The following is a 24,660-nucleotide window of genomic DNA, read 5'->3' as shown; positions in this document are numbered from 1 at the left end:
AAAAAGAGGCCCTGTGGTATTTCCAGTAAAAAGGAGCTATCTGTAAGTGAATAATATTGCACGGTTTTATATGCTGCAAGCACTCTAAGCTGCCAGCTTAGTATTTCACAACAGCTGAGGGCCTTGCTCCCTGTTCCGGCAGCAAAGGGAGCCCCAGGCCTGAAGAAAGGCTGCCCAGCGAGCATAGCATGGATGTGGCATTTGGTTCTCCTGTGGATTACAACGCCACAAACCAAACACAACCCACTGAAGTCAACATCTTTAAACCAGGGCAGATTATGCTTGTAAGTGAGAAGCAAATCGGGTCCTTTGTGTCCGCCCTCCTTTCCCCAAGAAAAACGAAATCCGTTCCCCCTCCCTCAGACACATCACCAGCAGCAGCCCAAGCTGCGAAAAGTTCAGCTTCACCACCGGCATGATGTTCATTTCCATTAGGCTGGGTCTATAAAACCCTCCTCCTATTTCTGCCCTTCCACAATTTCGGAACAGCGAAGCCTGACGTGCTGTTCTCTTGCAAAGCCATGCTGAATATCGGGATGTTCGAAAAATCTATACAGAGAAAGCTCTTAAGACAAGAGAGGCTGAACGTTTTCGCCACAAATGGTTTGTTTTAGCTATCTCCCTTCCTCATGTTCGGCGGAAATCAGACAGCTTATTGGCTTAGCTTGTTAGGCCAGGTTAAAGGGATGCGATGCTGAAAGGCTCTTACAGAAGCTTACCCTCAGACTAAAAATAGCAGACACTAGAGAATTATCTTAAATACTACCAAACTTGTTCTGCACTGTGAATGCAGATAACTGTAATATGTTTCCATTTTTGGTAGTTTTACAGCTTTTTAAAGTTATGCTTGCTTTAGCTGACTATTTAATTAGTTTCTGATTCTATTTGCCACTTTTTCTCTCAGAGATATAGCCTGAGGGGTACTTTGCCTATGAATCCTTTGTATTTAGCAGTGTTGCTATTGTTAAAATCTAATGAGCTGTTGGATTTGCCAAACACTCGGTATAGGTACAAACGCTTCTTTGAAATATAAATGTTTAGCACATAGCAAATAGCAAATCAAAAGATACTCCAACGCTGCACCCTCGCTCTCTCATTGCATATCTCATCAAAAGAGAATAAAAATAAAAATCTGCTTTATTACATTTAAATTCTGAAATTCCAAACTGCGTGTCTGAATGAGACATTTTTAGCTCGCTGCCTGGGCCTTTAGAGGAAAACTAAATGATTTTTGGTACCGTAAGAGGACTCACATATCAGCAAGGCTCCATGGTCTGACGCACTACCATGCCAGTCAAACTGAGGGGCTCTCATTATTTTATTTGGGGCAAGACCTTTCAGTCCCTAATGAAGCCATCTCATCTTTAAACATATAGTGTCTTAAAAAAAAAAAAAAAAAAAAAAAGCAACTACAAGCAGTTCTCACTCAAGGCCATGATAAGATATCAAAATAGTAATGCCAAAGCAAAGCAGAAATGTTCTCAGACTATATGTAAATCCTACTCCTTCTACAGCCAGTCTGAAATATATCAGTCCTGTTGCTGTTGCCTCAACTCTCTGCACTTCTGCACGCCCCACCATCGCTGGGACTTGCTGCCCAAGCACAGATCGGGAACTTTACAGGAATCCAGCACCAAGTGCCTCCGCATACCAACTCCCACCTGCAGCCCTCCACGTGAGGTCTCAGGTGCTACAGCGGTCTGGGCACCAGAATGAGTGCCATAGCAGGAGCACTACATGGAAACTGATTCAGGCACGTATTTCAGCATGTTTTCCAGTATTTATTCCTTCCCATCAAGACTGGTTTTACCACAACTTTTTAGTACACATCACTTCTAATATAATTCAGAAATGTAAAAAAAAACAAAAACAAACAACAAACAACAACTTGGGTAAGGCCAAGTTCTAGAGACAAATGCCAGGCAACATCAAGCTAAAACCCAGCTCTGTAGTTGAACAAAAGTTTTTCCCTATTGGGCAGACATCTCATCTGACTCCTGTAGAGCTGTTAGAGCCTGTCCTCTTAGGCACAATTTTTCTTTGACTCTCTTGCAGGGTGAGAAATGTTTTTGTTCTTAAGTCGTAGTGGTATCCACAGATATATGCCCCTGCCTTTATAAGCTGAAGCACAGTGGCATAACCTAGCCACAAGTCTTGCAGTTGGCATTAGAACCATCCATACGTCTTCATTTGGGAAGCAAGTTTTCATTTTCGAGTCAAGAGTTAAGTTCACAGCCTCTCCGTCAAGTAAACAACGTGTCTGTTGTCACCAGGCTGCTGAGCAAGCCCTGCCTTGAAAATACACACTCAGTGCTTTTAGCCGCCTATTGCTCAGCCTTCCCTTCCATAGTCAGGCAGCAAAAATAATACTCGGTCTTCGTTATTATGATTAACATTACTATCCATCTCCCACAATTTCAGTTTCTAGTCATTTTCTGTGACGTTGGCACTACCAAGACAATGGCCCTGTTGCACTAAATGATCTTTAATCACGTTGTAAGGGAAAGGATCTGCACACAGAACTTGCAGTTTAAGCAGACAAGATGAAGAAAGGAGGATTTGAATCCTCGCTTTACAGCAGGGGATTTGATGTGCCGAGATTACTCAATTCCTCCAGGTCAGGGAAAGCCGATGGGTGCAGGCCAACGCTCCAAGCAGCAGCAGCCTCCCCTTCAAAGCAGTGAGCACACCTCACCAACACCAACAGTACATGCAGTCCCTGGCCCAATGCACTCAGAACCCAGCTTCCAACTGACAGAAGAAGCCTGAAACATGGTTGTCTAGAGCACTGTCACAGCAACGTGACTAAGGGGACGCTCATTTTGTGCCTTCATAGAGCCTGGAGATTCCGCTGATTTCGGTGCAGCAAAGTCCCCGTAATATTTGCACACATTACTGTCATTCCTGAATGGGGTTTTCCACAGAAAGTTAGCAAAGAGGTGGTAGTGAACAGACACAACAAAACAAGGGCAGTGTGCCACGTGTCGCCTGTACCAGAAAGTCACGGAGACACCAGGGTGAAGTGGTGCATGTTCAGCACTGCAGCACACTGCAGCAAAGGAGGGAAGTTTGGACCAGAGGGAAGGGACACAGTCATGGCTGAGTTCAAAAGCAAGCACTGAGACTGTACAGCTTATCCTGACCAGCTGGACCCAACCCTCAAAAGGTTGGAAGAGGCTGTAATAAAACACAGGAGGAAGAGGCTGTAATAAAACACAGGAGGAAGAGGCTGTAATAAACCAGCAATTCAGCAAGCCTCTTGGAGGAACGAAGGGTTCACAGAACATATTGTCCTCAGTTTTCTCTTTGCATAAATTCCTTTGGGAAGATGAAAACCAGAATATATCAAAAGCAGATTGGATAAGTCATTACCTGTCCAGATAGCCAAGGTTTGCCCCAAGGAAAAATAAACAGGAGAGAGTGAACTGAGCATTCAGCACAGCTTCATCTCAAAGGTTTCCAAATTACTATATACCAAGTAGGAAAATACTTTACTTAAGAATTTGGGTGGTGTTTAGAAGGAAAAGTATTCACAAAAGCAATCCCTGTTCATCCCCATCAACCTGCCTGTGGGCCCCAAAGAGCAGAGCCCTGCAGGACAATGCATTGAGCATCTGCAACATCTGACCACATTCCAGGCAGAACAAGAGAAGAAAAGCCCTGTTGCATTGCTTTTTGCTGAATACTTTAATTCTTTTCTCTTGCTAGTGAAGAGACTACACTTCTGTTCTTTCTGGACACAGTTTTAATAGCTCAAGATCTGAGCTCTGCAGTTAGGAACCTGCTGAGCTGAAGTAGCAGACTGCGGTGTGGCACTCGTTTGTGGACTTCGTGTGCAAGGCCGTCACCCACCACAGCCTGCAAAGGTCGTTACAAAGTCTGTAGGAAGTCAGACAGCGGCAACAGAGGGAGAAAGTGTCTTTGGCACAGGATCAGGGATAAAATACTTTCACAAAGGTATTAGTGGGATATCAGGCAGAGTGAATTGGAATTAGTATGAGGAATTGTGCCATTAGCACCAGCAACAGATTAAGTCCTGATGATTTTCCTTGTATATAAGGTAGAAGAAGACAGGGTAGATATTGTGTGCTTATTGAAGCGAGAAGGTTAGAGATAAGATATAATCTAACCAAATCATGGAATGCAATTTGGGAAGATACTCAAGAGTTACGGAGTCTGAATTAGCAGGTTTGTCTAATACCTATTGGTACAATTATGTCCTGACGCGAAACAATTATTGGATTCCAGAGAGGGAGAACATCAGGTGAAGTGGCCCTAATCCTTCACGAGCTGAGTAGCATTTCGGACCAGGAAGGACACCTGCACATACCCAAAGGCACAAGTATTCAAGAAGTAGACAGCAGACAGCTCCAAGAACTTTGCGGTGTACAAACTTGGCACTGGGAGATACATTTTCCTTGCACACAATTCAGATGGACTTGAACATTTAAACAGCAGTCAGCAATATTTTGTAGGTTTTCTTTCCAATTCTATGAACCTTTTGACTCCTTTGCTATTGAAAAGACATTATTATGCCACACTCTTGTTCTTACATCTTCCTCACACAGCTATTTTGCTAAGGTCTTTTCCATGAGTTTGGCTTACCATTTAGCAGCTGCAAAGTTAAAAATAAAAATAAAAATCATTTTAGAACTGAACAGAGCATTTGTAATGAAAATTGGAGATGTGCAAAATTTGTCCAAGATCTCATCTTAAGGCCTCTCAAGAGAACCTCAGCTAACTCGTGCATGGTTGCTCTGTAAAATGCAGCAGTTTGCAAGGAAACCAGCTTTTATTTTTTTAAGGTCAGCCAAACTCATTCTGATTTGACTCTCTAGGATTAACAGTGATGAGGACTAATGTGGACTGTCTCCAAATTTCTACCACTTTGATTTTCAAAAAGATTTTTTTTTAAGTTGGGAATTTTAAAGACATAACAGCAGATGATGAGTCTTGGTCAGAAATGACTACAGTGTGATGCACTTCTGGACAATACATTGAAGGGATTTCTTTATAAGAACAAAGGCTTATTTTAGGAAGGAACTGGGACAACCTCGCCACTCTGTTGAAAGGGATAGAAGGGCAATGAGTTCTATGGTAGGATCTCTTCTTTTGCTGACTCAGTGAAGACACATTTGTCATTCAAAGACAAATTAGAAAAGGGCATGGATCATGCTACATAGATGCTCAGTCTCAGTTATCAGCCAGGTACAGGCAGCTTCCAACGCATCTACCTCCAAGTGCATTTAAAAAAAGGCAATCTCTTTTGGTGGATGTGGACAGAATGTCTTTGTCAAAATTTCAGTTTGAGCAAATACTGCAAAGCGGTTTAACACGGGGAGGATTTGTTCCCGCAGAAATTGACACAAATTCCTTTAGGACAGGGGCAGCCACCCCAACTGCACAGCTTGGACTGCCAGGAGATAGAATTAGGGAAACTGGAAGATAACACTGTGGCCTAATGTAAACTCTTAAATCTGCTGTAAACAGAGCAGTAACATTGGCACATAACAAAACTGGTATCTGTCATTGCACTCCCAGAAGCAGGTGTAGGAAAGGACAAGAAACATGATGGATTTTTTGCTCATTCCTATGCATTCTGGTTGGGAAAAAAAGTATGCTGACAAGCTGTGGTACGTAGCCAATGTTACATTAATGGAGGGCAAGCTGGGATGGTTGTGTTGAGAAGAATAATGTGAGATCAAGTAGAAGTGATCCCATTTTAGGATCCTGCTAAAAGAGCAGCACAACGTGGAAACCAGAGCCTTGAGACGGCAACTTTCCTGGATTTTATAGGTTGGACTGACAGAAAACGCAAGGACATACACACACAACTCTAAAAAAGCTCCTTGGGCCAAGACATATCTTCAAGAATATTTATATACACAATTTTCAAAAACACATCTTATGTTGAAGTTTATGGATAGACCAGCATTTTTTATTTTTATTTTTTTTTTTTTTTAGCTTTGGGTTCAAAAATCTAAGTCTCACAAGTTTAATCTTGTGAGAGATGCCGAAACAGAACCACCACCCTCATGCAGCACGGGGCTCCCCCCACAAGCCTTCTTGGGCCTGGGCAGGCTCCCCAAAGAGGCAGTTGAGGTGTATCTGAACCGTGCTCACCAAGCAAGTGCCAGGAATGGGGTGTAAGGCCATTTTGATGGTTCGGTGGAGAATTAGCCCTCCATGGCCTTTGAGCTTTAACCATCAGCTTTACTGTAAGGTTCCTGCATTGTTTTCCCTGTGTTGCTACAACTCAGATCTGCTCCTTCTCTGAACAGAGCCTAGGAGAAACACCAATATTGAGCAAGAGCTAATAAATCCACCCCGAGCACCAGTCAGCACTATGCAGAGATATGCTTTTGGCCCTGCAAGAGCTAATCCTGATCTGGTTGTAGGAGCACTTTGTCAGTGCTAACAAGCTGTGTCTGACTAGTTAAAAAGGGTTCATGGCATCTTTCAAATGCCAGTATTTCTTAGCTTACTAAGCCTAGTCCTTTCTTCTTTCTCCCTTATTCCCGTTAGGTCTGGAGAAAAACACGTCTTCACATTGGGATGTACTAGTTAAGGCAGCTTCTCTCTACATTTGGCAGTCCTAAATCATGATGCCGTAACTGCAGCTTCAAGCCAGCATCTCCTAGCTGGGTTGTAGGTCAGAACTTCATTCCCTGGGCTGGGCAACATCAGGAGCCTGCAACCACCTCCAGCTGGCTGGGAGGAAAAGGAGCCCTTTTACAGAGCAGTGCTCTCAGGCCTTTAAAAGAAGAGTAACTTGAGTATAACGTCACCTGCAGGCCCTGAGGATTTATCTGAGCTCTTATCTTCTTTCACTACTTTTGCTCTTCAATGCGCACACCATAAAACAGGGGTAGGCTGGTCACTAGTACATACAAAGAAACTATCCCGCTACTACAGGGCTTTTAGGTATTGCTATGAGACAAGTAAATAAGGACTGTGTTTAGCAACTAAAAAAAAAAAAAAAAAAAAAAAAAGGAAAAATGATTGTCCAGCTCCCAGTCAAGGAACCTGGCATGTCAGCTACTAAATGACCATATGAAAGCGGGGCAATTAATCTTAATTCGTGAGATGAGATTTTCAGGAAGGTTAGGTATCTATGACTAGTTTAAAAAGTAAATGCACAAAGAAGTAATGTGCCGCCAGAATTGTAACAAAAAGATTGCATGGGAAGTTATGCATTATGGATGATTTAGCAATATCATAGATAGCACGGGCTCCAGCAAAAAGAGTGAAATCATCCCTATCTTCCCATTTGTTGGCAGAATTTTAACAAGGGGCTCCTGGGAGCTCTTGGGGGCTCCTCCATGGCTCAACAGACAAATTAACTCATCAAAGGGAAGGTAGGGATGATTAACTAACAAGAGCCCCCTCCAGCCCATCACTGGCACATGGTTATTTCACCCAGATGGTGTTCACCTATGTGAAACTGGTAATGACAGTTTCAGATCAGATTTACAGAAAAACATAGATAATAAGGTGATGCAAGAGTGACATGATAAGCGTTATTGGTCTGTGATGCTCTAGACTGTGCCAGAGGCAGCAGAGCTGTTTTGTAATGTTAGCCGCTGTTTTGTAATGCTATCCTCTCCGCCCGAGAGATTTCCTGCTGCAAATGGGAGACTCGGTCTCCAGAGAGGCATTTGACCTGACCCTTCCTATATGAGAGTGGGATCAACAGCAAAGAAAATGACAAGAGATGGCAACACTCCCGTTGCATACAGGCAGAAGCAGTTTGACACCCTTTTGCTGGAAATGGATGAATGCCTCTGTAGCGTTAAGGACTGGGAGATATTTTCTTATGCACTAGAAAAAAAAAAAGTTTTTGGCTTTTCACCAGATGCAATTGAGGTGACAATTGGTAACATTTTGCTTAGTATCTTCATATAAGTGTGAAGAGTGCTTGCTGGGTTTTTAAGGACAGTCACTACAGCCAATAAAATCCACACCAGTCCTGGTGGGGGAAAAAAAAAGCATAGCAAACACAAAACCAGAAAAAGAATTCCAAAAATGCATAAATTTCCCCCAGATAGGCAGAGATAAATGCCTACTGCTCCTCTTGTGGGTGCCCAGAGGGTCAAATGCCTCACAGAGCACATCCAGCCAGATGTCAGTAAGCATACACTAAAGTTTTTGTTTATTAAAATAATTGCATCTTTATTGCAAAAATAATTGCATTTTTATGGATTACAATAAATGCCCTCCTGAAGTGGAAAGAAGAGGCCCAAGGTCCTCTTTGTTCAAACTCAGGCCTGGCAGAGTGGGTCAGACGATAACTAGATACAGCTAGTTAACTGATGTATAGCAGGGTGTGTGGGGGGAAATAATGGATACTAGAAGACTTCTAAAACTCACATCATCCTTGCTTTCCTCTGAGGGTCAATGGCTGCTCTGTGGAAATACACAAACCTACAACATTCTCACCAAAATCAAAATCCCAGTGGGAAGTCTCACTTCCGTAGCATTAATTACCTGCTTTCTCCAAAGCAGTTCCTCAGTCACTGTCACTGCTCAAACAGCAACCTGGGAGAACAGCGATCGTCTTTTTATTTTTTTCACTAAGGTTTAGGAGTACTTTCAAAAGCAATTTTGAGTTCTCACCAGGAGAAACTACCATTCCAGGAGAAAACCCCCATTATTTCTTCTAGCAGCTCATAGGGAAGCAGAATATTCCTCAGACCAAACCAATCCTCCAGATACCTGTTATCACCACCTCCTTGCAAATAATCTCTTGGGTCAGAAACACATTTTTCACCCAATCCCTCTATTTTCAGGCAACCATATCTCCTATAGGAGAGATTTGCAGTCCACCAAGCTACTTGATGGACTGCCCCTCTGAACCCCTATAAAGATTTAATATCGCTGAGCCCTCAAGGAGCATGTGTGACAACAGGCAGAAGTAAAGAGCTGTAGGAAGCTCCACCTGCCCATTTGACACCTCTAACCCTGTAACGTGCTCGGGAAGGCTGATCCTCCTAAACTTCACGTGATGAGCTAGATGGCTGTGAGCAGCTCAGGCAACTCGAAGCTGTCATAAATCAACAAGCCAACAACAGGAGCCCAAGGAGCTCCTCACAGAAAACACTCCATTCTCCTGACATCGTCCTAGGAATCAGAAGTACCCATTACGGACCAGCACCCCATTGTGTTACTCACAGTAAAGCACAAAAGCACAGATGTGTGTGAGGAAATGAAAGTGGTATTGCACTGCACCACACAGCTAAGACTTCATGACAACACCAAAATCTCAATAGGTTTTGGGTTTGTGCTTTCAGAAACAAAACCCAGTGGTTACTGCATGTGGTAAAGAGCAACCTCCAATCATGGCCCTTCAGACTCATCACAGAGTGCTAATTAATTTCTCAATCGTTATGAAGCAAGGCTGTTGCTCTCTGGTGTCAGAACGGAAAATCCAGCCAAAACCACCAACAACGTGTCCCAAAGGGGCTGATTTCCACCAAAAACCTGAAAACAGCCTCCAGGGCTGAGCATCCACATACACACAGTCAGGTCTCTGTGCATGCCAACTCTGCAGCTCGTCACTTGCACACTTAGGCATCATGATCCCTTATGCACCTGCATAAAACTACCAGAATAAAAAACAGACACTGGAGAAAAAAGGTCCCCAAATGCTGACAGGTGACAATCTGCCAGAATGGTTGCCAGTTTTTGGTGCATCCGAGCATTAACCACTGTACTATAACAACAGCAACAAGTGGATAAGATCTCACAGACACACACAGACACAAGGAGTTCCTTGTATTTTTTCCCATTCATGTGGAAAAAAAAAATGCTATGCACGATTCAATACCAAATCTTTCTCCCTAAAACAAATTTACTCCATGCGATTTCCTCTTTCTGACCTCCACGTGTGCAATAGGTTAGCGGCACTACAAAAAAAGAATCCTAAATTAAGCTTCACTATGATTTTATCCTTCTGTAATGGCATGGGCCTGAGTTAATGTTAAGTGGGATGGGGCAGCAGGAAAAGAGCGTGCCAGGGTTAAGATGGAGCGTTTAGCAGCAATTAGCAATGATGCACAGTATAAAAATAGCAACAATTAAAAAAAAAAAAAAAAGAAAGAAAGAAAAGAGGTTACACTAGAAATAAAACCATTAAGGGAAATAAATTTAACAGTTTGGCCAATTAGCATTTCTCTAAGAACGGCAAACTTTCTGCTGCTGTTGTTAAGTAAATGGGGAGGGAAAAAACAGAAAAGTCTTATCAGAAATATTTACTTCACACTAGCAGTGACTCAGTGAGTGTTTTTCCAACAAAAGGCAGAACCACTGTCCCACTTTTTTTGTGACCCTCTCTGCAGTTCTAGGGAGACAATATTTAGTTGAGCATTATCGTAAGCTAGAATATGGCTCTATTTATGTGACAAGTTGACAACATACAATTTCATGCTTGTTGAACTGATCTGTGTTATATATTCACTGCGAATATTATGAAGCCTCACCATTATAAATATGAAACAGTATACATTTATTCAAAATAACTCCTGCAGTAGCAATTTATAGCTCGGTTGTTTGCGTGCTTATGAAGTCCAAATGCCACCTTAAGAAGCTGCATCTCACTAAAACAGATGTGGAGTGTGACTGTGACCAAAGTGGATTTAAGATGACCTCTGTGAAAGGAGGCTATTACATTTTTGTCTGTATGGCAGCTGACACCAGTTTGTATTTAGATATGTAGCCAGTGGGAACACAGTGTAACACAGTGTCCTGAAGGGCTCATTTTAACATGGGCCAAGACATTCATCTAATGACCTAATTAGCTTACTACTGTTCTGCTGAGTGCTACTCCTCCCTCCTGCAAAAAGGACAGGTACTCGGCTGAGTAGTGACACAGTGAGCATCTTAAGCCTTGGCTGCTGCAGGTGAAATCCTGGCAGAGGAGTGAAATATCTCCTTAATGGGACTGTGAAGCAGATCAGTTGCATTTTCTTGATCACACGCCTGGGGAATGGTGTTGGTGGCCTCATACATCAAACAATAAGCTCTCAAAGCAATTGTTTTTTGTTCATTTGGGAGTTCTTTCCTGCCTGAAGGTTTCAACCAATGTGTGAGGTTCTTGCATGAAAACGGAGGCGAGTTTAGCCAGTCTCCAGTATGTCCAACTGGGGAAGGAAACAGAGAAGCAGCACGCCTCACCCACACTCCATACAGGGCATTTGCATAAATTCTTCCCAATTACACAGCAGCTGGTTTGAGTAAAATAAATTCCACTTACTGCTTGAGCGTTTTTAAATGTCAGCATAGCCAGCCGTGGACTATAGTTTACATACGCCTTCCACACAGATGTAATGCTATTCGGCTGGGCTCCTATTTAGAAGGTGCAGAAATGTGAGTCAGGGCAGAGGCATCTGAAAAGGTACCACAGTCAAATGTGTAAGAAACTCGACACAGCTCTATTAGGAATATAAACATTCTTGTTCTTTTGCCCAGTCTCTGATATTTTCTTCCATCGGAATTGAAGGTCTTTCTCCCAGCTGCAAAAAGGGGTTTTATGATGCATTGTTACCTTTTATTGTTCTTATAAAGTTTCCTATCCCAAATCTGCATCTTTTGCCTTTACATTTATTGCTGTGTTAAACCTACAGTGTTGTCTGTTTCCCTACTAAATCTATCCTGTAACCACATACTGTACATTCATTTCTCTAGGACCTCAGTAGCTCTTATCTGTTTGCTTTTATGATCTCTTATGAACTGCTAGGAACAGCAATTTGCAGCGCTGTTTGTAAAGTCATCTCGGTCTGAACTCAGCCTTCCCCTTTTCTGTCATACAGCGGTACTCTCTGCAGTGAAATCCCATTTGCCAGAGAAGAATTTCATTACAGGATGCACTTCAGAGGGACACTAGTTCCTAAGTATCTCGTATGTGCTTATCATGTAAAGCATTTAACGTGCGTTAATCGGAATTGCAAAAAGCTGCTCATTTGAGCAGCAGCCCACATGTTGATCCGGTCCTGTGTTACCTTCCGACTCACTGATACATTGCCTGCTCCATGGTACTGCCCAGAGCTATTCGGTTTCTGCTCTCTAAGGCCTCAGACATGCTGCTATGCTGTTCACACAATCTCAGTTCTTTTAAGCACTTTGATAAGCTTTATTCTGCCATTATACCATCGAGAACATTAAACACAATGTTTAAGTTCTATGTTAAATCACAATCAGTTCCTATTAACTGTTCCGAGCTCCTCATTTTTATCAACAGTTACTTTATTAAATCCTTAATAATATAGATGGAATAGTTAGTTAATTTGTGTGTTGAGCCATGGATGTTAATTTGTAAACATAATAACATACTGCAATCATTTGCATAATAGCATTTTAATCTTTTTAGTAAAAGCTGTAATTCCCTACAAAGTACGCTGCAGTAGAAACTAAGTGACTATTGGTAATAATAAAAAAGGCCTTAAAATTCTGATCCTATTATAGTGTTGGAACATACCCAAACTGCTACCATAATCTCTGAAATGTTACTGTTCTCTGATTTAGGTGTCTGTGTCAAGAATAAAAATGAAGTATAACTGGTAGCAGTAGACTATTTCCTAAATGTAATTTAGTATTCACTAAGCACCAGCACTTTGCAAATAGCTCTGAGGCTTTCCTTCAAAGTTCAGAGCTCTAGTTATGCATATTGTGTGAGGTACACCATGCAGCTCACCTCTAGACTTTGTTGTGCTGAATAGATGGCTATGATAAATCATGCTGATTTGGTACTGAAGGGCATCAGCCATCAAGGATTTGACTACTATGTCTTTTTTTCCCTGAGATTGTATCTCCTTGAACTGCCTGCCCTGGGCTACTAGTTTTGGAGAAAATTAAAAAGTGGAAAAAATGCTAGGAGAGGCCAGTAGAGAAAATCTATATAGGCTCAGTTCTCTGGAAACCCATTAACACCAGTCACAAGACTGGCAAAGAAAACACTGGTGGTTGTTTAAAAGTCAGGCCAAGTCATTTTACGCAAGATCTGGTAATTCATTAATCAATCTGGCTGCAAACCTTGAATGAATAACCTGAAATAGTAAAAGAGACTGGCAGCACCACAGAATATTAGAGAGTCTACGATTTGAACCAAATTACCCCGGTGGAGTTTAAGGCTCCCCTCTACCCTCATTATCTTTCTGATGTAAACCTTTCCAAATATGTAAGAAATCATTCATCCTTGTGAATGTCCCTGCTGCCAGGAGTTAAAGAGTATACATTTCATTGTGAATCTCTTTCTCTCCCCACATTCTCATTGCTTGCAATACAGCATCTTTTGGCAGCCTACAATAAAGCGTAGTAGCCTATTTAGGCTTTCCAAAAACACAGCACATAGCATGGTCTTGAAAAGTAACCTGGGCTACACCTATGCAAAACAATTAAAAATAAGGTCATCAAATATGTTGATCATCTCTCTGGAATAGAGAATTAGGTAAATAACTGAGATCCACAGACAGGCAGGCAATGCAGGTTTTCTGAAGTCTACTTAAAGGCTAAAAAAGTGTTTTTTTCAAGTATGAGAACACCACACTTCCAAATCGGTATGACTTTACGCAAGTTCATTACACTTTAATAGGCTACTGCCTATCTATAGGCTGCCTTTTCTCTTTACCTAAATTGAGCTATTTATAAGTAAGGCCAACAAAGCAATATATCCACTGTAGATACCTTCTTCTCTCTCCATAATGCTCGGCACGGTTCATAAATAATTTTAAATATGACTAACCTTCCATGACAGGGTATGGTATATTTGAAGAAGCCTCAGGGGACAACAGTTTTTGTAACCAAAAAGCCTTCTTATTCATGTCACATCAAGTTCTACGGTTATTCACGTGTTCACATAGCATTGGCTTGGAGAATGGAAACCTCATTATTTTGATTTTCTAAAAGAAACTAGATCAATTTTTTACCAATACAATTTTTTAAAGGCTGGTTCTTTGTAAAAGCAAATAATGGAAGTGAATGGTGCAGTGAAACATCTAAATAACAGATCTTAGGTGACTTGTTAACTATTTAGTTGCACAAACTTGTGTCAATAGGAATAAGAACTTATCCATTTTGTCTTTCCAGCAGTCAGAACAACAGTCAAAGAAAAACAGGTGAAAAACACAAGTTATCAAGCTGTGAACAGAAGGAAATCAACTAATTGATAATACGCATACATACAGACATTGGTAAGAAACAGACGGGCTTGGTTCAGGATCTGTTACATTGCCTTGTGAGCAGAATAATGCAGCAATGAATTAGGTACTTCTGCAAGCTACTGGTGTGCTTTAGTACTAGAGGGAAGGCCAGTATCTCATCACACCTAAGCTGATGGGAGCAGGAACTTATACTCAACAGTTACACGCTATCTAGACTAATTGAACCTTTATCTCATTTGGCTCCTAGTTGCTACCATAACTATTAATAATTCGTCATCCATGAGACTTCCAGAGCTACTGGAATTGCCTGAGCTTGTGGGTGCTCAGCTCAGGAGAGCTTCCAGGAACATGATTTGCAGAAAGCCTGAAAATTCACTTTCTGAAATAAAATATTAAAAAAAAAAAAAAAAAAAAGTTATAAAAGTGCACCAGCTTGAGACAGCCAGGAACTTTGTAAAAGGATTTTTCAACACAGGCCCTGACCTAGTCAAAGGCAGATGTAATGCATTCGTAACTTAAAGGACAGTGCACTTCATTCAAGGTTAGATTTTGCAATTAACACTACCTGGCTTGTGCAATTAACACCGTACTTGTGCTTTTCAATATTGTTTGCCATTCCTGTTCTTTCCCTTCCAGTCCGAAGAGACTGTATTTCTATTTTGATATGACTAGGCCTCATCTGGAAGCTTAACTTATATAAAACTTATTTCTCCCATGATGATATGAGAATCAAAAAAAAAAAAAAAAGTTTTTTCTTTAAAAAGAAAAGCCAATGTGGATCAATATGGAAAAATCCACAGATTACCAAATGGGAAACTGCGTAAAACTTCCATTCTCTGTGTTAAAACAAATAGTTCCTCACAGAGTATCTGAGATAATCTCTGGAGGAAGAACACATCTTCTTCTGTTCTTGAGCACCCCCAGTCGTCACATTACAGAGCAGCAGAGAGGAGAAATAGTGCTATGTATCCAGCTGCACAATGGAGACTGGGGACAGGGTTAGTGGATGGGAAGAGAGAATAGCTCTTTCCTTCCCATTTCCCTAGGCCAAGCAACCAAGAAATGGAAATAAAACACACTATGAAAATGAAAACAGTCTTGTCCTAGCACTGCAGCATTGCAAGATGCTATTAGAGAACAGTTTGTCCCTACAGGTAAGCTTGGGCCCATCTGTGCTGTCAGAGACAGCAGTGCGTCCTCTCGCTGAAGTCAATGAGTGCTAGGGAAGCCAGGCGTTTGCATAGAGGACAGCAGAATTTGTCACAAAAGGAAAGTAGCATATTTCACTTCCAAACCATTATTTCTGACCTATCAGTTGCTGCCTAGATGCATCCCCCCAGCTGCATGCCACTGATTTCTCCACACTGGGTCTTCAGATGCATGCAGGCCCATGAGGCTCCTGTAAGGACCAGTTCCTCCGTGTCACCGTGTGCCAACAGGGTTACATACCAACCTGTACACCTGTCTCACTGTCTGCAACACACTCTGATTTCAGAACTGGAACTGCTTGATTTAGGAAGTGACAACTGCTATCCAATTGCTAACCTTACATTTTGAAAATCTGTATCTACACCTGATTCTTTCAGAAGAAAAATGCCTCTTCACATGGCTTTCGATAAATGAGGAAAAATACATATACATTATTAAAAAAGCAAACCCACTCTCATCCAGTGTTAATTCTGATATCAGCTGCCCCCTGCCTCCCTGCTATTGACACCAAAAATTTACAAACAGACCGGCCATACCTCACATGAGGGGTGCAACTGAAATCCAAGCACAAGACACAGCTCTGAAACTTTGCAAAATGTGTCGTGGGACATTACAAAACTGCCGAAAAAAACGAGGGCCTAAGAACAGGGTTAATTTCATTCTGATTTGAATAAAATTAATTCCAAACTGCTTGGATGTAAGTGACAGAAAGATTGAATAGAGAGGGCCAGCTTCTGCTATCAGTTACGCTGATAAATATAAATCCTGAGTAACCTTATCAGCATCAGGGAGATCACCGTGCATTTATGGCTGTATACAAAAAAGAAGAATTTCATTCAGGACATCTTAGGCAAGCTATATTTTACCTTCAGAAGCATTTTGCTATACTGTGGCAGTTAATCTTTTCCAGCTATTAAGCTCCAGAGTGATCTTTCGGGGCTTCCCCCGGCAAGCGGGGCCAGCCGTAGTTCCTGGAGCTGCCGAGGCCACGTGAGAGGCGGTACCAACAGCTTACTGTTGCACAAGGTCTTCCTGCCAGCTAATCAATTTATTGTCCAATTTCCCGGTCCGTGGACAATCTATTGCATTTTCTATCATCGCAGAGGGAGGGTGGCTAGGGTTCGGGGGGGGGCACAGCAGCCCCATCACTATGGGGTGGAGAATCATGAAGGTTTTACACAACAAAAGGAAGAAAACTGGAGACAGAGATAAAGAGACCACAGCCGTCCTCTTGTACAGCTTGAACCCCAAGGCAGTATTTTAAAGAAAACATTTAAATCTCTCCTACCACCCTTCAACTTTTACTTTCAGACCGCTCTCTGCCAGGAGATCTACGAAACATCCCAAATGATGAGCTGGTTCCTGAGCGGTAACGCGACCATCAGCCCTCACTGCCTTGCCTGCTATATCCACTCATTTCCCCTTCCATACTCAGCCTACGAGGACCTTTCAATCTGTGTGCAAAGTGCTCTGAGAGGAGCCTTCTGATACAGTAAAGCCCTTTACAAAATAGGCACCAGCTCCAGCTCTCCATCGGCTGGCTGCTGTGCTGCACTCTGCTCCTTTCCAGGGACTGCAAGAGGAAGACAGCAAACAGGTTTCGACTTCTGTTTTTCCTCATAGCTGACAATTGTGCAACTCCTCGTCGTTACACCACAGCACAGCGTACTCGAGGCACTCTTCAGCCGTTTTCTTTCAGAAATCAAAACTTCCATTTAATTCTTTTCAAGGCTTTTTTTTTTTTTTTCCCCTCTCTCCAGATCACAGGCCTGCTTTTGATCACGAGGATTAAAGGCGCCAGGCAGAACCTGTAACGCACATCATCACGTTTGCTGTCTCTCAACAGGGGAAAAATAGTAAACCCGTTGTCCACCAGGCTTAAGAAAAAGAAAGAAAGAAAAAAAAAAGCAAGCGAATACCTTGCAGCGTGCACTTGAATCGCCTTGCCTTACCTCGAATATATTGGCGGGTTCATTGCTGTACTGGTTGGAGATGATCTCTGACTGGTCGCTGTACCACTTGAGCCCCCCCAGAAAGCTGTCCGTGTCCAGGTCATTCACGTCTAGTTCAGAGAGGTCAAGTTCTGGGAGATCTGGGCAAAGAGGCTGGTCTTCGCCAACCAGAGCAGCACACTGCAGGAAACAGCAATGCAGAAAGAGTTTCATTAATTGCCAGAAATCTATTAACTTTAATATCATGCGATAAGAACTAAGCCTCGATTAAGCTATGGCACGGGGTCACTAGAATTGTTTTCTGAAAAAAGACAACAAACCACTAACTATTAGATCCTTGTTAGCCCTGCACAGGTATTCAAAGAAGAGGGGGGAATAGGAGGATGTAAGCTGCCTTCTCTACCATGTCTCTGTACAGGAGCAATCACTTTCCTTCTCCCTACCCTCTTTCACAACAACAGTGTCCAAAGGTTTATAAAATCCAACAGCAGAGGCCAAAGCACGGCCTTATTCTTCTGCTGCTTCAGAGCAAACCGGTGCAGGTACAAGTTACAGCTGAATACCTCTGGGCAAGGTCTTTCCTGCATTTCCTGATGCATTCAGGTTAAAGATGCACAGCCTGTTCCAGCCTCCAGCCCTGCAGGCGAGCTCAAGCTGGACATACTCACACTCGCTTCTGCAGATCTTACCATAGTCCTCCAGGTCAGCCGTGATGATGGCCAGAGTATGGGCATAGCAAAGCAGGGGCAGCGATGCTGCTGCACTGCTTCCCCAGCAGGCTAAAAGATGCACAGGGCACGACTACCAGGTATGCAGCAGGGTCCTGGCCCCTGAAATGTGCTCTGAAACATCCCCGTGTTCATGTCAGGGTGACAGGCACAGTCAGTTCATGGAGCCTTTCACCTGCTTCGCACACTACCTTTTCACAGTATAGCAAGTACGTGCATTGACCCAGGCCAAGAGCTTCCACCCAGCCCCATAACTGTCCCCAGACAGTGGCTGTGGTGAGGAAACCTGATGGTTTCCTTTCCTCTGGCAGCCCAGCAGCATGCTACTGCTGACTCGATAACCCTAATGGAGAGGGTCCATGAAACACTTTGATTTAGGTAGGAAACCAAGTCTGATCTGCACGGAGACACTTCAGCAGTGCCAAATATTTTTGTCTCCATGACTTGCGATCAGGGTAGTGATAAATACAAATAAACCTGGAAAAAGTATCCTTTTAAAAGCTAGGATGAAGCTGATAGAGTACTGACTAACCTACTAAGCAAGAAAACCATTAATACAACACGTCCACTTTAGCATGGCAATTGAAACCCACCAAACCCAACCCTCGGTTATGGAACACACACAGTAACAGCTTGGCAAGTAACGGGGCCCTGTACGTCAATGCTGCTGGATGAAGCAACTCCTGCGCTGTACCATGTACCCTTGGGACCCATCCCCAGACATCTACCTGGACACGGTGCAAAACACCCTTACGTTCCTTAAAGCTGCGCCAAGGTGCCAGGCACTGAATGGTTAAAGCATAAATCTGCTGTGTCTCAGGGCTTCCACACTGAGTATTTCTCACCCCATGTTTAGGGTGGCCAAGAGCCTGCCCAGACAGCAAGACCTCCTCCACTCCCGTCAGCCGACTGGGTGGCTGGAGCGATTTCCCAACTTGTGTTTGGATTGAAGTCAACCCAGAAAACGCCACTTTCTGGAGAGGCAGTAACACGGTGTCCACTGATGCGAATTGCTCAATACTTGGTTATGTCATTCTCTGAAGGACCGCCTTCCACGAGCACGCAAGCGGGAGCTGCTGAAGGTGAATTTCATTGAGGTTTTGTCTCCAGGAGCCTCGGTGCACCCGCAGCGCACAGGCTGCATGCAGCGGCGCAGCTACCAGCGACAATTTTGTCTGCTGGCACAAGGGCTCGGTGCAGCTGGTGCGAGCTTTTATTCTGTGGACAACTTTTACGTCTACCAGGACGCAATGAGATAGTCACGTAACAGGCCAAGGGGCAAGGCAGGTTGCAAAACAAGGCTCTGAGATAGCACTTGCTCCGATTTCCATTACTTAAGGGGCTGCAGAACTTTACCAAGTCAAAACCTCACTTAGGTCATTTTTACTGCACACCATTTTTTTTTTTTTTAGTATTATTTTGGTCTTAGCAGAAAACAAAGAAAAAATTAAAGAGTTCCCTCTTCTTTAGTGCTAGACATAACCTTCCAGCAGCAATCTTATAATGCAGAGATGACCTTTTTTTGATGCTTGGCTGAAATCTCTGATCTCATTAAAGGATAATCTAGTTTTTGACTGAAAAGGTAGATTCTCAGCATCATTCTCAGGTTTGTGTTGTGGAGGTCAGTAGCTTATAACTGATGCCGTAGACTTGTAAAGTATCCTGCTGATCTGTTTCTGCTTTCGTTTGTAAAAATAGCTTCAGTCTGTGAACCACCTACTTAAAGATGTTAACTCTTGGTAATATGCATTTCCAAATTCCTATGATGGGCTTTTGAAGGAACATAAATGATTGTATTTAAAAAAATAAATCCTGCTCACCACAGCTTTCTTTTGCCTATAATGACTGCAATGTCACTTAAAAAATGTAATTGCTGAAATGAAGTATATATGCTCTTGCCGATGTTGACATGATAATAAAATCAATGTTTCTGAATATGACATTACGCTTCTAATCTGAGACACATTAGTAGCAAGTGTTCCTGTTATTAATTTATATTTGGCCTTTGGATGATGCCAGGTTTAACACTCCAAGTCCTAAAACTGTCCTCATCTGACATGCTGATATTTTCTGTTTGCCTATACATCTGTAACAGGTGCACCTGCATTGCTATGATACATTTTTCCGTCTTCCCACCGTTACTTGATATAATAGTTACCCCATAACTGTGGCCTTAATTTCATAGTATCGTTCAGAAAGATAAAGCAGTCACTAAACACAAAAGGCTAATTACTGTGCGTTATTTCACTCCAACAGACTTTTTTTTTCTCTTAGTTCAGGCGCAAACAATAAATTAGCTTAACTGCACTGATGATAATGAATCATTATAATTAAGTATAATTCTCCATTAACCTTTTGAATGTTTTTGTGCCTCTGAAGGTAAATCAAAAAAAAAAAAAAAAAAGAAGAAGAAAAGAAGAAGACTGGACTTGTGCCACATGAATTATATTAATGAAAAAATAATCTTTGTTTTATTTTTAACAAGTTTTTCAAAGAGCCGAGGGGGCTAACCCAGGAAAGAAAGACAGACCTGACAGAATGTGTGTCATGTGGGTTCTCTCTATCAATCCTCGCAACCTTACTGTACATCACCTTCATTAAACTGTGAAACACTGGGGACGCTGATCAGCTACAGTGATGCAGGCCTTTATTAAGCAACACGCCATCCTGTCATTATGTGAGCGAGAATCTAATACATTTTAAGTTGACAGCAAACATTAATGATTCAAAAAATGAAGGCTGCCTCCGGTACCTGCCGCCTGCAATATTTGAGATCGGTAAAGGTGATCCCCAGAGCCAGCACAGCAGGCAGGCACTCCTGTGCTGCTCCAGAAAGTGCAGTGCAGGAGCACGTTGGTAAAATCCTACCAACAGTTAATCCATCCACTGCACAATTAATATTAAGATCAACCCTTTTTTTTTTTTCCCTTTTTTTTTTTTTTTCCCCCTCCGCACTATGAAAAGTCATTGACATAAATTATCCATTCTGTTTCTAGCTTGAAATTACAGCAGGAACTCTAGTGATTAAAATAAATCTTCAATATTTCCATATAACTGGTTCCTCAATCAGCTCCTAGCAGCATTAGGAATAATACATGATGGAAAAATGAAGCTCCAGCAGCAGAGACCCATGCTACAAGCCAGACAACAACCCACAGGATACTCCAGCTACTCAGAAACAATTAGGACTTTGGAGCCAGAAAGTCATCCACTTACAGCCTTGACTCATAATAGCTACAGGACATATGAATTATCCATATCTATTCCACTTTACCAAGGAATCAAAACAAGATAAGAGCAATTACAATATGCAAACAGAAATCAGCGGATACAATGGCAAGCTGCAAATATTTAAAACTCGACAAAAAGACTTAAGGACCCGCATGCATGCTCCGCCAGATAGGGAAACCGCACTGGAGAACGCTGCAAGGTTTTTACTTTAGATGGGTATCTCTGCGTGGCGTGGACATCTTATTTAAAAGGCATCACACGTAACCTTTTTCTCCCTCCCCTGTTGCCTGAGGGGAGCGTTTTAAGCACTTATTCCAAGCTCGCAGCCGGGGGGTTAGCTCCTTCCAGCAGGTCTGTGCTCTGGCTTCCTCTCGACGGGCTCCACAGAAAGTTTGCCTCGCTGCCCAAGTTGCCCGAACTTTGAGGTAAGGCTCCCTTCTGCCGAATGCAAACGTGCAGAAATCCTCATGCCTCACTTTATACTCCAGAGATTACCAGGGAGCTGCTTGCCTTTTCTTTTTTTTTTTTTTTTTTTTCCTTTCCTCCTTTATGAATTGTAGCCAGCAGAAGCTGTGGGTTTGATGTATTGCCGTCTATTTTTACACAAGCAGCAGCGGCGGCGGTGGCAGCAGCAGCAGCAGCAGCAGTTCGCACAGTCCTGCATAAACTCTATTCTCACGGTTCATCCTCTTGTCTCTGTCGTGCAGTGGCATTTAACCGTTTGTTGGACTACTTGGGCCGACCAAGAGCCCTGCTCTACAGGACATTAGCTACGGGATAATCATTCCAAGACAAAAGAAGCAGGGCAGCGTCTACTTCCAGAAATCTCTCTTAAAAGCATCTAAAGCAAAACCCCAGGGTGTTCATTCCTGTGGGGGGGGGTTCAATTCTGCATCTGACAAACAAGGAGGAAACCTGCCACAGAGCAGAGTGAAACGAGCAAGGAAAATAGGAAGCCACTGGTTAATTTAACTTCTTCTTCCTTTTTTTTTTTTTTTTTTTTTTTTTTTTTTTTTTTTTTTGGAAAAAGAAACGTTAATCTTATTCTAAACAAACATGGCATTTTTCCAACCAGGCCACTAAACGCCACTAGAAAGACTTCAGACACTGATTCATATCAATATCTTGGAGCATAAATATTGCATATGACGGGGGAGAGCGAGCCAGAGGCACATGCAAATAGTTTCCAACTGCAGGAGATACCGATGACAGGAGCTAAGCTTTGATTTGCTCAAGGCACCGCGGAGTAACCTTAAAATAGCAAACTTACAGGAGTTGAGATAAGGCTCGGACCTGCTCGCAAAGTCCGCCGGCCGGCCCGTTCCGCCGGCCGCCCCCCGAGGGGAGCCCCCCGCGCCCCCCGCTCACCTCGATGTCACTCCATGCAGAGTCCTGGCTGCACATGTCCCACGCCATCCAGCTCCCGGACCGCAGCGGCGCCGCTCGCGAACTACAACCCCGAGCCGGGCAGGGAGCACAGGCGCATGCAGGCGACGAGCCCCTCTCTGAGCGTGAACCGAAGGCACCTGTCTTACTACTGCTCCCCGTCACATGACAAAGCTATTAAAAAGTAGGCTGGGCTGTCACTCATCCTGCCTTCTTGTGCCGCCGCTCCAGCCGTGACGTCGCGCAGAGGCAGACCCAGGCGGAGGCGAAGTAAATCTTCCTAAAAGCCACTCAGACCTTTGAGGCTCCAGCACCACGCTGTGATTAAAATCGCATCGCCGCGCCACACCCCCGGAATTGTGCCGCTGCCTGCCATGCAACAGCTCCTGTCCCTCGCCGTCTGCCTTTTTTTTAATTTCTTCTTTTCTTTTTTTTTTTTTTATTTTTTTTCTTTTGGCCAAAGCAAACAATGTGCAGAGCTGTATTTACAATTAAAAAAAAAAGTAAAGAAACTCGGAGGCGAGCTGCAGCACGTGCACCCTGAGCAGCCTCCAGCCTCTCCGGGCGGCCACCGCAGCGCACTTCAATCCGGGGATGCGAGTCTGGAGTTGGGCAAAAGTTACAGCATGGGATGGCATTTTGTTTTCACTCGGGAATTTTACACCTGGCAAAGTTAATTTCTCATTGACAACTGCACCAGAGCTAGGTTTTTCCACCAGCAAACACACTGGCAAAAAAAAAAAAAACACTATTTCCCAGGGATGGAGTAAGTATCGATAAAAGCCAGTCCTGCAGTTACCTCACCTGCGACAGCAAGGGAGCCAGATCCCGTTTTCCAGCTGAATTACAGCATTTCTCAGCTGCTCTTTAGTCATTTCTGTGTCTCAGTGCACGAAACCAGTGTTACGACATGCAACTGCCCCCGTCCTGCCCAGGACTGTGTGGGTTCCTGCCTGCATTTCCCTATAAGCACCAGTGCGTCTGCCTCGCCTCCGGGTGCATTTCTGTATATACACCATGTACCCACCCCTCTGACCTGGGCTGAGTGTTTTCTCTTTGGGAACACACACACAAAAAAAGCCCTTGTCACGTGAAAACACCGACCTGCCATTAACAGGAGGGTTTCTTGGTTTGAGCAGCTCGCTTGCTGAGACAACAGGGGCTGCTGCTGCAGGTGCAACTGGTTTATGGTGGCACCGTCCACTGAATACATAACAAACCCAAGGCACCAAATATACCTGCAAAACACTTCCCACGTCAGGAAAAACAAATAAATAAAGGTCTTATTTAACTAGCCCCACCTGCCTCCTTGTTTTCTGGAGTTGTGTTGTTTTAATTAGCTGGGTTCAAAAGTCTTGTAAAAATGTAAGCACTGGATCCATCACACTGGGCTCCCAGTCAAAGTCACCAAACTATAATTGATCATCCTCCTTGTCATGAAATATTCATTTTCATCGTTATTTGCAAACTTGAGCATTCTAAAGGCTAAATGAATTCAATTATTATACCAGGCTATGACGATTTCGCTGAGAGAAAAAATAAATAAAAAGAAGAACAGTTCTTGAAACAGCCTTTTTCCCACAGATATTAAAAACTTCAGAAATTGTTGTAAGTCTCAGATACATTCTCGGCTTATTTGTGTTCCTTGTAATTCATTATTGCCAGTTTTCCCCGCTTGTGCTTAAGTTGCAAATCACATCACACTGTCATATTTTCACCAAGCACAGATGACAAAAATGGCATTGTTTTTACTTTACTTAATTAAAAAAAGCCACAGCAAAATACCGAACGACTACAGAAAGCCTTTCCTACGAATGATTAAATTAACGGCATTGCTTTGCTCTTGCGACTAAAAAAAACTAATTTCCTTCCCAATTATATGCTGATTTAATGATAAAACTGCAGTAAATTATTAAGATCTGGGGCAAAGGTGAGTACCTCTACCCTCCGAACAGTCAGCTGTGAAATAATGCTGGGCACCTGCCCGCCTGAAGTGCAGTC

At 43.0% G+C, this 24,660-nt stretch overlaps 1 protein-coding gene across 3 annotated transcripts in view; it reads right to left on the bottom strand.

The window, feature by feature from the left end:
- Window positions 1-24,660, bottom strand: part of PPARGC1A (PPARG coactivator 1 alpha) — a 359,973-nt gene that overhangs the window by 42,124 nt on the left and 293,189 nt on the right. The window contains exons 1-2 of one of the 3 annotated variants that reach the window (XM_082758921.1): window positions 22,642-22,838; window positions 17,315-17,494 (exon numbers count right to left, since the gene is read on the bottom strand). In XM_082758921.1, coding sequence (XP_082615047.1) covers window positions 17,315-17,494; window positions 22,642-22,689 — 228 coding nt within the window. In that variant the 5' untranslated portion in view covers window positions 22,690-22,838. Of the gene's footprint in view, window positions 1-17,314; window positions 17,495-21,421; window positions 21,519-22,641; window positions 22,839-24,660 lie in introns of those variants that run through there. The other 2 variants (XM_082758922.1, XM_082758920.1) reach the window with 2 other exon arrangements.

The sequence above is a fragment of the Aythya marila genome, assembly GCF_965140915.1.
Source record: "Aythya marila genome assembly, chromosome: 4".
Classification (NCBI taxonomy): domain Eukaryota; kingdom Metazoa; phylum Chordata; class Aves; order Anseriformes; family Anatidae; genus Aythya; species Aythya marila.
The sequence above is the reverse complement of the archived record's forward strand: the minus strand, read 5'-3'. Positions and strand labels throughout refer to the sequence as shown.